At 44.1% G+C, this 14,007-nt stretch overlaps 1 protein-coding gene across 1 annotated transcript in view; it reads left to right on the forward strand.

Moving 5' to 3' along the window:
- Nucleotides 1-14,007, forward strand: part of Tbc1d4 (TBC1 domain family member 4) — a 148,862-nt gene that overhangs the window by 84,092 nt on the left and 50,763 nt on the right. Inside the window, exons 2-4 of the mRNA XM_051195286.1 lie at nt 3,885-4,472; nt 6,766-6,855; nt 10,737-10,841. Of these exons, the coding sequence (XP_051051243.1) occupies nt 3,885-4,472; nt 6,766-6,855; nt 10,737-10,841 (783 nt within the window). The remainder of the gene's footprint in view (nt 1-3,884; nt 4,473-6,765; nt 6,856-10,736; nt 10,842-14,007) is intronic.

Raw genomic sequence — 14,007 nt, forward strand, 5'->3', positions numbered from 1 at the left:
TTAGTGCCTGCAGAGGTCAGAAGAGGGAGGGCATTGGATCTCCTGGAGCAGGAGTTACAGGGGTTGTCTGTGAGTCGACGTGAGTGGGCGTTGGGGACCACACTCCATTCTCTGAGCAAACATGTTCTTTTCCACACAGCCATCTCTCCCACCCTTAGAATCTTGTTTCTTAATCAGAGCAGAATTACTAAGAACTACCCTTCCTCTAAGAGTACACAATATTCACAAGACACACTTTATGTGGGCTAGGCTACTTTGAACTGTTATTCCCAGTCAAAGACTCTTTCATGTGTTCTGTAATATTTTCTCTCATTTTCTGTGTTTTTCCTTTATTCCAATACTGCTGTGCCCACTTGTAACCATTAGAAAAAGATTAATAATGAACCAGTCAGGTAGGATTGCACCAACTGTAAAGAAGGACCTAATTGATCTTTCAGAGGGACCTAATTGATCTTTCAGAGTGTTATTTCAGGAAGAGTACTCTTACGTTCCTGTTTGCATCCTTGAACAGTATTTTACTGATGGACATCTGAGCCCTGTTAGGAAAGTGACTTTTTACCCTGGATTAATCTTCTCTTATCTGCACAGTTAGTAAATGTTAGACACATGGTTAATGAGCAGAAGGAAAGGGATAGACACAAACAACAAAGCATTTCTTCTTTAAAAAAAAAAAAAAAAAACTGAAGTTTTGGCGCCTTCATCCCTAGCCCTTTGCATGTTTTCCTGATTGTGGACTCGGGGAATACTCCACATTGAAGCAATTATGGTTGGGAGTCCACATAGTGACACTGTGGACTTAAACACCACCATCAGGACTTCGGCTGGCTTGTTCGGAAAGAGAGAGGAAAAGCTGGGAGGCTCCTGGTCTAGCACACTCCACGGTGTCTATGAGGACGTCAGTGTCTGCTGGTTCCTGACTGAAGATATCTTTCCTTGGTGCTTTTTGCACTCTAGGGTTTTCTTAACCCTGTAGACACCAATGATTCTAAACCTGTGGGTTGTGACTCCAATTGTAACAGTAGCAAAATTACAATTGTAAAGTAGCAATGAAAATCATTTTATGGTTGGGGGTCATCATAACATGAGGAACTGTATTAAATGATCACAGAGTTAGGAAGGTTGGGGATCACTGTTTTAGACATGCGTGGTAGTGGTAGATTTGGTGTTCTTTTGAGTTAGGCAAATTGTACTTTCAAAGTACAAATATTTTTATTATGTTAAGTAATAGTGTTTATTTGATTATAAATAGCAACATGGTATCAGAGGAACTAGTAGTAATTTGGTGGGGGACCTGGAGGGATCTAGAGTGTGTACTGCTTTATTGTCTGAGTCTTGGTACAGGGATCTGTTGTTTTATTGAGTCCCAGGGGGTTTAACAACAAAATACTGGCTAAAGGTGGCGCTGTGCTTTTTCTGAATCAAACAAGACACTTAAGCTTCCTTCATTGTATTATCTATTAAATTATCATGCATTACTGGAAGTGAAAAATTCCAACAATGTAGGCCTTTTCTGACAATGTTAAAATGATAGAAGTTTTCTTTTTCTTCTCTTACGTCAAGTGAATTCTGAGCATCAGGCACCTTCCATTCTTCAGACAACTCTAGTTTGCAGAGGCAGAAGAACTCTCCAGAGGGAAATGAGCGAAGCATCTGCCAAGCTGGCTGTGGAATATAAACTTCCTAGTGTCTAGCTGGCTGGCATCTTTTCCGGTTTTGTTTCTGTTAGAGAGTAAATGTTGCCCAGAATAAAAGCCGCTCCTTGAATTGACTCTGTCTGAATCAGGCTGTGTGGGCTGCAGGCTGCATCTGAGCAGTGGGAATATTTGTTGCCAGAGCACAAATAAGTGGAATGCACAGCTGAGGTGTGTGGTGGGGTGCCCTGCCCTGCAGCGTTTGGGGTTGTTCTGGGGATCCATTGACATTTCCCCGTCTAGTGAGCAGAGCAGAGGGAGAAGCGATGGTTCCTCACTTTCGAGGGGGCCATGTCTCCTAAATATAAGCAGCACGTATGTACGTACACACACACACACACACACACACACACACACACACACCCACCCACCCACACACACACACACACACACACACACACACACACACACACACACACACACACGACAGTGTTCATTTAAGCATTGAGCCCAAGCTTTTCCTATGGACCACAGAGAATTCTGGTAAGACACAAATTACTGCAGCTTACATCTTTTCTCAAATAAAGACTCATGTGTCAGTAATCAGGAAAGAGACAGAGATGTAACAATGCACAGGGGCTCATTTATTCAGCAGCATTCATAATTGTGCAGATAGATGCACACCACTTAGCACTGTGCTACAGGATAATGTTATTTAATTCTATCAACACAAGTCTGTGTCAGTATTGGAGAAAGACTTTATTTCTGTTGCAGTGTTTCTGGTGGATCTCATAAGCAAATGCCAAAAAGGAACGCATGTGCGTGTGTGTGTGTGTGTGTGTGTGTGTGTGTATATGTGTGTATGTGTGTGTAATATATATGTGTGTGCATACATGTGTTTGTGTGTTTCTCCGATAGCATTTTTCTACTGTGTGTGCCTTATCACCTTCACAGTAATGGTAACGGATAGTGTGCGCTTTCTCATGCACAGTGGGTGTGCAGGCAGGGCTGTAGGATGCTCGATTTGTTTCTCCTTGTCTTTCACATAAGGAGAAGCATACACAGAGCTGGATCTCCTCGGCTAGGCTTTGTGGTTAGAGCCTGTGCCTGGGTCACTGACGCTGTGGTGACTCATAGTCTGGGAGGAGATATTAAAGGCACTTGGAATGGGTTTTATGGTGTAAACATGTTAAGTTACTGGAAGGTTAAATTACCTACTCAGTTGAGAATTCAGGATGACAGCCTCTGCCTATGTAAATGGAGCCATTTACTGTAATTCACCGAGGCGCTGGGTGGTCACAGAAAAGAGTCCCAGCTGCTATGGCAGTTCAGCCACTGGTTAGGCTCTCGCGAAGAGGTCTCCGTTCTCCATACAGCAACAAAGAAATGTCAAATAAACTTGACAGTAGCGAGGAGCTGTCTGTATGCAGTCTCACTCATGGATTATAACTCGGACACTGTACCTGAATCATTTTCATGGTAGTAATGAAAAAAAGGGTGAAAAAGTTCCTCCAAGGGACTGGAGAGATGGCTTAACAGTTAAGAGCACTTGCTGTTCTTGCAGAGGACCCAGGTTTGAGTCCCAACACCTACTTGGTGGACTTTTGGCTCCGTCTAAGAAGTTAGCTGTTTTGTGAAGTCCTGTGTCCTTTAATACTCCCACAAGGTGTTTGAGACTTGCCACTCTCCATCCACTTGGTCCTTCAGGTGTCACCATCTCCGGTAACATCCTCTCTTGGTGGTTTTAGTTTGCTGATGAGAGCATCTGGGTTTTATATCATCACTGGGACTTTAGTTCCTTCCAGCAGAGGTGCACTGAAACTTTTACCTATGAATGCATGGAAGGTTCCGTGACCTAAGTAATCTCGTGTTTTACTTTGGAAAAACAGGTACTTTTGTTGTTGCTTTTGAGATAGCGTCTCACTCTATGGCCCAGGTTGGACCCCAAGTCATAGCAATCCCTCCAGCTTCAGCCCACCGCCAAGGGGTTACAGGTATGAGTAGCTTTGCCTGACTGACACTACTATAGTCAAAGCGGGAAAATACAAAACTCTCATTAAATTTCAATTTTACCTGGAAGCAGTTTGTGTCAGAGAAGTGCCATTTCTCCAACTCTATCTCCTGTGGGCACTGCAGTGCATCCTGCCGTCCATCATTCAGGATGAAGATCTGTTCTGTGTGCTCCAACAGGTCAGGTAAACAGAAATAATCGCGGGCCACGTCACTAAAAGGAGGGTTCCATTGTTTCCCTAGGTTCCAGATGTGATCAGTAGCATCAGGCAGTTATCCAAGGCTGCCCTGACGGAGGACTCCAAACCCAGCAAAGATAACGAGGACGCCTTCTATAACTCTCAGAAGTTTGAAGTGCTGTACTGTGGGAGGGTGGTCGTGACCCATAAGAAGGCGCCCTCCAGCCTCATTGATGACTGCAAGGAGAAGTTCAGCCTGCATGAGCAGCGGAGACTGAGGCTGCAGGGCGAGAAAGGTGGTGACCCCCCCGAGGACGAGCTGGGTATCTTCGAGGCGGAGTCTCCCGTGTCCCCAGATGGCAGCCTGTCTGAGAAGGCTGATGGCGCAATCAGCAGCCCCTGCGCCCTGCCCTCGCTGGCCAGCCAACCTGCACCCACCAGCCCTCGGGTTTGCTTCCCGGAGAGAATTTTGGAAGACTGTGGCTTTGATGAGCAGCAGGAGTTCCGGTCTCGGTGCAGCAGTGTCACGGGCGTCCTGCAGAAGAAGGTTCATGAGAACAGTCAGAAACCACAGCCAAGAAGGAGGCATGCAAGCGCGCCCAGTCACGTCCAGCCCTCGGATTCCGAGAAGAACAGGACCATGCTCTTCCAGGTAGCCCGGCAGGGTGATTTTGGCCTGCAGCTTCTTAAGATGCTGAGCAGCTGTAGCTCCTCCCTGGTTAGTGGGTGTGTGCCTGTGTGCGTTTGTGTGTGTGTGTGTGTGTGTGTGTGTGTGTGTTGCCCACAGGTGCCTGGCCAACCTTTGGGTACCATTACTTAGGCAGCATCTACCTTGTTTTGTTTTGAGGCAAGGTCTCTTGCTTGTCTGCAACTGTGGACGTATGGATGGCTGGTTGTCTAGTGGAGTCCCAGAAATTCACTTCTCTTCTTCCCAGTATTGGAAATACTAGCACTCGCCTATACCCTGCTTTTAAAAAACTAAACAAAACTGGGCTCTGGGAATTGAGGTCCTCTTGCTTGTATCTGAGGGACTAAGATACCCTCCCACTAGTCCTGTCCCCATTTCCCAGTCTTCTCTTTCTGCTCACCATGGTAGCCACAAAAAACACTTCCGTCCTTCAGATTTTCTCCTTCAAAAGCAGAGATGGGGGAACACAGACATGTTATAGACCACAGGGAGGCAGAGAGAACGCAAGACTTCTCGTACCATCTACGAGTCATGTGACAGATCCTAGGTGTCCATCTCAGCATCTGGCTTGGGTTGATTCCCAAAAGCATTTTTTTTTTTTTTTTTTTTTCAGTAAAGCTACAGAGTCTTAGCAATGATTGTAAGGTGTGAATCCTGGAAAGCAGGCTTTGGCATGGAGCAGGGCAAGGTGAATCCCGAGAGAGAGAGAGAGAGAGAGAGAGAGAGAGAGAGAGAGAGAGAGAGAGAGAGAGAGAGAGAGAGAGAAAGAAAGAGAACATGGTTCCAGAGCCTTGCAGATGTTATTCATACACACACCAATTTACTCTGCCACCAGAAAGGGAGAGCAAAGGGACCCCGCTGCCCTGGTGATTGACTCCATCAATTTTTAAATAACTGGATACAGCTACATTAAATGTAAAAGACGAGAAAGAGGGGGCAGGGAGGAGGGGGAGTTTATGGCGGGTGCAAGTATGTCTGACACCAATGCCACACACATAGCAGCCTAACATGACAAAGTTAGGGTTTGGCCTCTGTCACGCTCTGCCCACATCCCTGTGAGGCAGAGCTTCTTCTTGACAGTAGCATTCTCTATCAAGTAGGCTGGCAGACCGCAAGTTTCTGCCATCTCTTCTGTTTGCCTTCCCCCAACACCCCCAGTGCTGACATTATAATGCCTCCAAGACCAAGGCCAGCTTGTTAAATGACTTCTAGGATCTGAACTCAAGTCCTTGTGTGCACACAGCCAGTGTTCTTAAGCCCTGAGCCGTGTTTTTAGTCCCTCTACAAGATATATGTGTGTGTGTGTGTGTGTGTGTGTGTGTGTGTGTACATATATATTATTTTTTAAAATAGTTTAAAAATTTACAGGGTTATGGAAGACATCATTCACTTAAATAATTGACTACATAATACTGTCCTGGAGGTTTGTAGTTAGTCTGTGGCTGACCTGAGGCTTGCATTCATTATTTTTGTCTTTGTCTTGTCCTGTCTCTATCTAGGCTTGTAGGCAGAGTGGCTCTGGTCCTTTGTGTGGTGTTGTGTGAAGTTAGTTTCCCCTCTTCTTTGGACTGCCAGACTTGTTCTCTGCTAGTCATAGTTCTTTCTGTTAGCTTTCTGGAATAGCTATTTTCCAAAAATTTAACTGAGCCCAGTTCTGCATATATCATTTTATTGACTGTTTTGGAGAACATCTTATTATACCGCAAGTCAACTGATTTAAGATTAACACTTGAGGAAAGATTGCGCATTAATAAAAAAGTTTTTTTTTTCCTGTGGGGCGGGGAGGATTTATTTATGAATATGAGTGCCTTGTCTGTATATATGTATGTGTACCATGGTCCCACCTGGTACCTGCTGGGTTAGAGGAGGGTATCAGATCCCCTGGAAGTGGAGTTATGGATGCTTATGAACTAGGAATTGAACCTTTGTCCTCTGCAAGAGCAACAAGTGCTTTAAACTGCTGAGCCATCTCTCCAGCCGCAGGTGACACATTTTTGAAAAGGAAATCATTTCATAGCTGCTAAAGAGGTTGGTATTCTTTGGCTTTCTGCAGTTTAAGGGTTGCTTAATTTTTCCGAGGGAGGCAAGAGATGACTTAAGACAGCTGCCTTGGGTTGGATTATATGGAGGAACACATGAAAAGTAGGCTTGTCCGGGCCACATCCCTTGGACCGCCATGGTTGCATATTTAGTTGCTCGGTAAGACTGAGATCCTTGTGAGCTGAAGTGATTGGAGTTGTTTCCTTTCCCTTTAAAGGTTGGCCGCTTTGAGATTAACCTCATCAGTCCAGACACCAAATCCGCTGTGCTAGAGAAGAATTTCAAAGATATTTCCTCTTGTTCTCAGGTACGTGGTCACGCCTCGGCACAGTGTCTGTCTGAAGAAACCAACTGTCGTGTTCCAGAATTAACCACACGACAACTGGGCTCCTATATATCACGTCTTATTATTTTAAAATGAAGTGTTTTTTATTTCTCTATCCCTCTCTTTCATCTCTCCTCCTTTTCTTTCCCCCGGGGAATGAACCTAGGACTTTTCTTAGACATACTGGCCAGTTGCTCCGCCACTGAGCCCAAATTTAAGCGGTATTATGATGTATGTATGTATGTATGTATGTATGTATGTATGTATGTATTTGGTTTGTCAAGACACCGTTTCCCTGTGTAGATTTGGAGCCTGTTCTGGAACTAGCTCTTGTAGACACAGAGATCAACCTGCCTCTGCCTCCCAAGTGCTGGGATTAAAGGCGTGCGCCACCACCGCCTGGCAAGAAATAATGTTTTAGAGAACTTTTGTCCCTTATAATTAAAACGTGTTCATGTGCTTGTCTCTGTGGTAACAGAATCCTTGCCAGGACCTCGGGTGTCTGTCACACCACCTTCTGCTCATGTTCCTCAGCATTTTGTCTTAGTGCTGTTTCATCAAATCCCTTCTGCCGGTGGAAGTTTTGTGGTGGAGAATTCTTTTGAAAATTCCTCAGACTCTTGGGCTGTGGGTCTTGTGGATATCACCAAGATAAGTTTGCTCTTTATCCCACAGCGGGCAATAAAAGGAGAAGTAGTCACTGCAGTGTCTGTTACCAAAAATGGAAAATTTTGATTAAAAAAAAAACCCAATAGAGATAAATGTGTGTAATATAATATTAGCCATAGATTATAGTAATGTTTTAGAGCATCTACCCCAAAGTTTGAGTTACCAGAATATATTGTAAACATGAGGAGAAAATTTGCACATGCCAGAGAAGGTGTATTTAATTCAAAATGTGGTAATGTTACATATTCAAAGACACTGTGGGATTGAGAATTACCTTTTGTTTCTGGCCTGATAACTATAAGTGCATTCAGGAATGTATTCTTACAGGCTCCTTACAACCTGATGTAGGAGTATGAAATATTCATTAAGTATTCTTGCAGTTGTCTGTTCATTGGGAGGTCCCTGCAAGATCATAAGCCTTGATGGAGCTGGTGGCGTATGGTGTGACCCTCTCTTATTCGGAGGGTCGTTAGAACTCTCATGTATTGAGAGGGAACCCTTAGGTATTCAGTACCTGGCCACTGTGAATGAGCCTGTCTCCATGGCTGGCCGTGTGCCCAGTGCTGCAGCAAAAGTGACATGTGACCCAAGTGTAGCTCATGCCGTACTGGGCACCAAGGAGCATGGTTGAGGGCAGCACCTCCTGCCCCCTTTCCTAGGCGGCCCAGGGAGCGTACATCCGTGTGCATTGATTATCCCAGGGAATGTGAGCACACAAGGACAGAGACAGACCCACACCAAACATGTGGACGTGGAAGTCCCTCTTCCTTTTATTGAGGACAAGCTCTGATGTCATGGAAACAATCAGGCAGCATCCAGAGGGGGCCTGGTGGGATGGCTCCCCCCCCCCACAGCCATTCACCCCCTTCCACTCCCACAACTGCCTCCCAGGAGACACAAGGTGGCCGTGCTCAGTAACTGGCCTGCTTTTGAGTACCTTACACCTCCAAGGGTTCCGTCTTTAGAAGGAAAGTGGTGTCACTGTTTTCTGGTCCTCACGGTAGTCAGGGAGGGTTTTTGGTCTTGTTTTGTTTTGTTTTCCTGGCAGCATTGTCCACATCTGAAGGCCCACTGAGCTAATGAGGCACGTGAGGTCCCCCACTTAGTCCCAAGCCGGTGACAAAAGCTCTTTTACCAGACTTGTGCAGATGGAGCTTATTTTACAAGACTCTCAGCCTCTCTCCCATTTGCTTCCCCCCACAATCACTTAAAAAACAAAACCAAGACAGGGTAGATTGCTTTCGGCATGCCCACTGGGTAGACTGAGTGTATTATAACAAGAAAGCACAGGGCCGCTAGGGATTGAAACACTCTTGGAGCCCATCACAGCCCTGTTTCAGTTCTAGCTTCCACACCTTCCTCACAGCAGGTGATGTTACACTATTTTTGTTGTTGCTATTGTTTTTGGTGTTTTGTTTGCCGAGGTAGGGGTTCTCTGTAGCTTTGGAGCCTGTCCTAGAATTCACTCTGTGTTGTAAAAACAGAAACAGAGCCCCAGAGATAGCAGCAGCCAGCCACTCCGCAGGCGCAGCACCTCATTCGCCGCTCAGTAGCTGAGAAAATGCCCAGTGCAAATCTCACCCCAGAGACTCTTCTTTTCATTTGCACTGAGGTGACCGGTCAGGCACACGTCATATTTTCTGTCAACCTAGGTTTCAAATCGCTGTGCTGGTTGTTGAAACAAGCTGTGCCGATTATTTACTGCTGTGCGTATCCAGACTCAATTCTTTTACAGTTGAAAATTATTTTGAAAACATATTTATTTACTATTATTAGTGCGTGCGTGCGTGTGCGTGTGCATGTGTGCGTGTGTGTGCATGTGTGCGTGTGTGTGCATGTGTGCGTGCGTGTGTGCGTGCATGTGTGCGCACGTGTGTGCGTGAGTGTGTGTACGTGTGTGCGTGCATGTGCGTGTGTGTGCACGCGTGTGTGCGTGTGTGTGCGTGTGTGCATGTGTGCGTGTGTGCGCGTGCGCGTGCGTGCGTGTGTGTGCGTGCGTGTGTGTGCGTGTGTGTGCGCGTGTGCATACTATAGTACATGTATAGAGGTCAGAGGGTCACTCTGTGGAACTGGTTGTCTTCTCCCACCTTTGTGCAGGCCCCGGGGATTGAACTCCTTTTCCAGGGCAGTCACTGCTGAGCCATCCCATCACCCCCCACCTCCGATTGAATTTTTTACATATAAATTTAATTTTCAAATTTCAAGTTCAATTTATTTATTTTGCATTCAGACCATGGTTCCCCTCCCTCCTCTCCTCCCCGCCCCTCCCCCACCTCCCCTCTGCGTCGCCCCCATCCAGTCTTCATCCACGTCTTATATTTTTGGTTGTGAGCCTAGTCTTTAACGGCTGAGTCATCTCTCCCACCGTCTTCCTCCACCTCTATTCAGAAAAGTGCATGCCTCCCATGGATATCAAGAAAACATGGCCAATCAAGTTGCAGAAAAACTAAGCACCTCATCATGTGTTAAGGCAGAGCAAGGCCATCCAGCGTGACCAATAGGGTCTCAAAAGCCAGCAAAGGAGTCAGAGGCAGCCCTTGCTCTGACTGATAGGAGTCTCACAAGAAGATCAAGCTACACAACTGCCAGCCTGGATTTCTAATTAAAGTAAACACAGCTGAAATCCTTTAACTTGGATACAGAAAGCACAAAGATTTGTAAATGCAGATAATTGGCACTTGCAATAATTAACAAACGAGTGAACAATAATATTAACCTTTCTTAATTGGTTCCTCGAATATCTATAAATTGACAAATGTTCCAGCAATTTCCATACGAACTTTATGGAACCGTTGGGTAGTTGATTTGATGATTGTCACTTGTACTTTTTCTGAGATTCTTAGCTTCCACATAGACTGACTACTGTGCTATGAGAATACATTGAAAACTCACTACAGGCTAACAACATGTTTGCATAATAAGAAATAATGAACCATACTAGCAACGCCTTATTTTGTTTGTTTTTAATAAAAAAACCAAGGGGTATGAGTGGATGTCCTCTTTATCTGCTGCATCAACAGGACATCCTGTGAGGGTTATGTCCTCTGTCACATGACATCGTGTCTTATGGCACAATGCCATGACAGAGAAATTGGTGGGGTTAGGGAAGTGTAGAAATCATGTTGGTCTCTACCAAGGAACATTCCCATACACACCGTTTATGTTGTGTTTTTTTTTTTTTTTCTGCCATCTAGGGGATAAAGCATGTTGATCACTTTGGCTTTATCTGTCGGGAGTCCCTAGAGCCGGGGCTGAGCCAGTACATCTGTTACGTGTTCCAGTGTGCCAATCAATCTCTGGTAAGTGGAGCTGTTGTTGCTGGTGCTTCTTGAGTGGATCCACCCATCTTATTGGAACTCAGGACTCGGTGAGGAGAGACGAGGGCGTCTAGAGAGATGTTTTTACCCTTGAAGGATGCACAGACGTCGAGTGCCACAGACACACATCACGGCACGGAGTGTGTGTCCTTGGCTTTAAGGGACTTTACTGTTACCATGGTTTTTTGTTTTTGTGGGGAAGACTAATGACAGAGAAAAGCTGTTATGTGTCCTGTTGCTTAAAGACAGTGACAAAAGCACTTACCTCTTATTTATTGCTATGGGGTCACAAATTAGGCAACACTCCCACCAGGAGGCGTGAAGAACTGTCCTTCCCTCACCCCAGTTTTTAATTATGGTTTTAATTTTTCAAAACACCCCATTTATTTTGTTTCTTTGGAATTTTCAAGTCCCCTTTCCCGTAGCCTTCCTTTCTTCTTCCTATTTGAGAAGAACTGTGTAAAGCAGGCTTGGAAATATACCTCGCCAAGAAATACGTTGATTTTTTTTTTTTTTTTTTTTTTTTTTTTGATCTCAGAGTTTTTTTTTTTTTTTTTCCCTGTTCTTTCACACATACAGGGTTCTCATTTACTGTCACACAAACATTCCGATGTGTACACCACCATTATTAGATGCATCAATGGAAAAATATTAACTTTTATAATCTTAAATATGTAACTGTGTGCATGTTTGTGTGTGCAGATGGTTGCATTTATCTATGTGTGTGCACATGTACACGTGTGCCTACATGAATGGAGGTCAGAGGACGATCTTGGGTGTTACCATAAGAAACAATGTTTGTCTTCTTTGTGCTCACCACTTAGACTAGACCGGCTGGCCAGGGAGCCCAAGGGACTCTCCTGTCACGCTCTCCAGCATGGGATGGTAAACACATGCTACCACAGCAGATATTTTATTTAACATGGGTTCTAGGGATTTAACTCAGTTTTGTGAGGTAGGCATTTTATCAAATGAGCTGAATGAACCCCCAACCCACCACCACGGTTTTTGTAAACTTATAAGCCTCCTACCACCATTTCCCGAACATGAGTATTTCAGGCCACAGCATGCTTGCTTCCTGATGCTTGTTACATTTAACTCTGACCTCCACGTGCCTGACGAGGACACCGAGATACGGAAGACATTTGAGTGAACTGACTCATAGGTGCTTTCTCATCCCTGTCCTCTGGGGTCTCTAGTTTTTTTCCTCTAGGCAATATGAATGCCTGTTCTTAGCAATTTGTTATTCTAGAAATTTCCATTTGAGCTTCATTTCCCCTCTAGGTAATTAATGTTATTTAATGAATATCCACATGTACCTGTCCAGGTGTCCCCTCTTAGCTGAGTTGATTCCATTTAGGAACCAGGAGTGAACTTTGAGGGAGTTGTCCTTAGATGATCCCGGTGGTGGATAGCTGATGACTGTGACTGCTCTCTCACACACACCATGCTCAGATTGATCACATTGCTCATAAGGGCAGAGGCTGTCACAGTCCAGGGCACAATTAAATGTGCTCATTATATCTCTTGCCCAAAGAGGAAGAACTTGGTAAGACCCATTTATTGGAATCTTGATAACAGGATTTATTTCATTTGTAGCATCTAGTTGGTTTTTGGTTGTTTTGGAAACTGCTAATGATGATAGAAGATGCGGGTTACCTGGCCTTTCTACATCCATCCCCTGGCCAGAGCTGCAGACCCCACTGGCTGTGTGCCCTCCTGTTCCATAAGGCACTACCGGGCTGAGCTTGGGCCTCATTCTTTTTAAAGTAGATCGAAGACAAGATCTTTTAAGCCCTCTCTGTTCAAATTTTATCAGTCAGCTTCTTAAATGCATTATGTGGTACCAGAACTGGAAGTTAGAAGAGAAATAGAATGTGCACTTCCTGTGTAATAGAAGGTAGCTCAAGCCCTGACAAATAAAACAGAACAAAATAGTCAAGTCAGTAATAAGAGTCCCAGCAGCTTGATGAGTGACATGGTGGTTGTAAAAAACAGAATATTCCCGACCACACATGCTGACTTGTAGTCTCCGAGTACTGGCTACACAGTTACCACTTTCTTTTGCTTCTTTGTAACAACTGTAATGAAATTGTGCCATTGTAAATTGTGCCATTCTAGGGTGGGTCCTTCAGGGCTATGCACAACTTTAGATGCTACTCTTCCCCTTCTCCCTCGTTACCTCTTGGGAGGCAGATAATACTGTTTCACAAATGCTTACATTTTATGGAAAACATCATTTCTTCATAGTACTTACTCCAAATTTATTTAAAGATTATAAGAAAAGTCACAGCCACTAATAAACAACCCCTCTAAACTTCAACACACATAGAAATTATTCTATGAGTATGCTATTTCTGACCTAGAGTTTATATGAACTCAAGATTTAGTGAGATAATAAGAGTAATATTTCTAGTGAAATATTGGCATATTGACAGAAGAATGAGGTTCATATTCTAGAAGTTATCTTTCTCTCATATCTGATGTGAATGGTATTTGTAAAAAGGAATCTTTAATATATAAGAAACAAGTAATATGTAGAGAATGGGTAAAGGGACAGATTCAAATTTTGGGGTTGCATTGTAAATTGGAAGGAAGAGAGACATATGATTCATGAAATGTGACTAATTTATAAAAGTTTCTTATTTGAAAATACCAGTATTGATATCATTTGTTCTCAGACCAGGACAGATGGAACATGACTAGGCATATGAACACTGGTATGAGCATTGGAACACAGGATGAGCGTGATCCCTCCATTATGTAGCTGGTTACCTTCTTAAAGTGAGCTCTGGCTTTTAGCAGCACTTGTTAAAATGCCAGTATTTCAAGGTATTCAGGATACCTTGAAAAATTAGAGGTGTTTTCTAGCAAAAGAAGACTAGATGGTCTTCAGTTATTTTCATCTAAACTTTAATATAATATTAAACTTGGCATATTATACCTATAGATACTATCTTCACTATGGAGTGTCCTATTAGCATGAATGTATTTTGTCTGACCTCATGCTGTCTGGTGAGATGGGAACTGTGCCAGGTGGTGACTGCCAAGAATACTAGAATTTTCTTTGTGTGTGACTGACATTTCTGCCCATTCCTTTGCTTTTGCCCTTTTGACATGACCTGTGATTTTTTTTTTATTGTATTCA

This window comes from Phodopus roborovskii, unplaced genomic scaffold (genome assembly GCF_943737965.1).
Source record: "Phodopus roborovskii unplaced genomic scaffold, PHOROB, whole genome shotgun sequence".
NCBI lineage: Eukaryota > Metazoa > Chordata > Mammalia > Rodentia > Cricetidae > Phodopus > Phodopus roborovskii.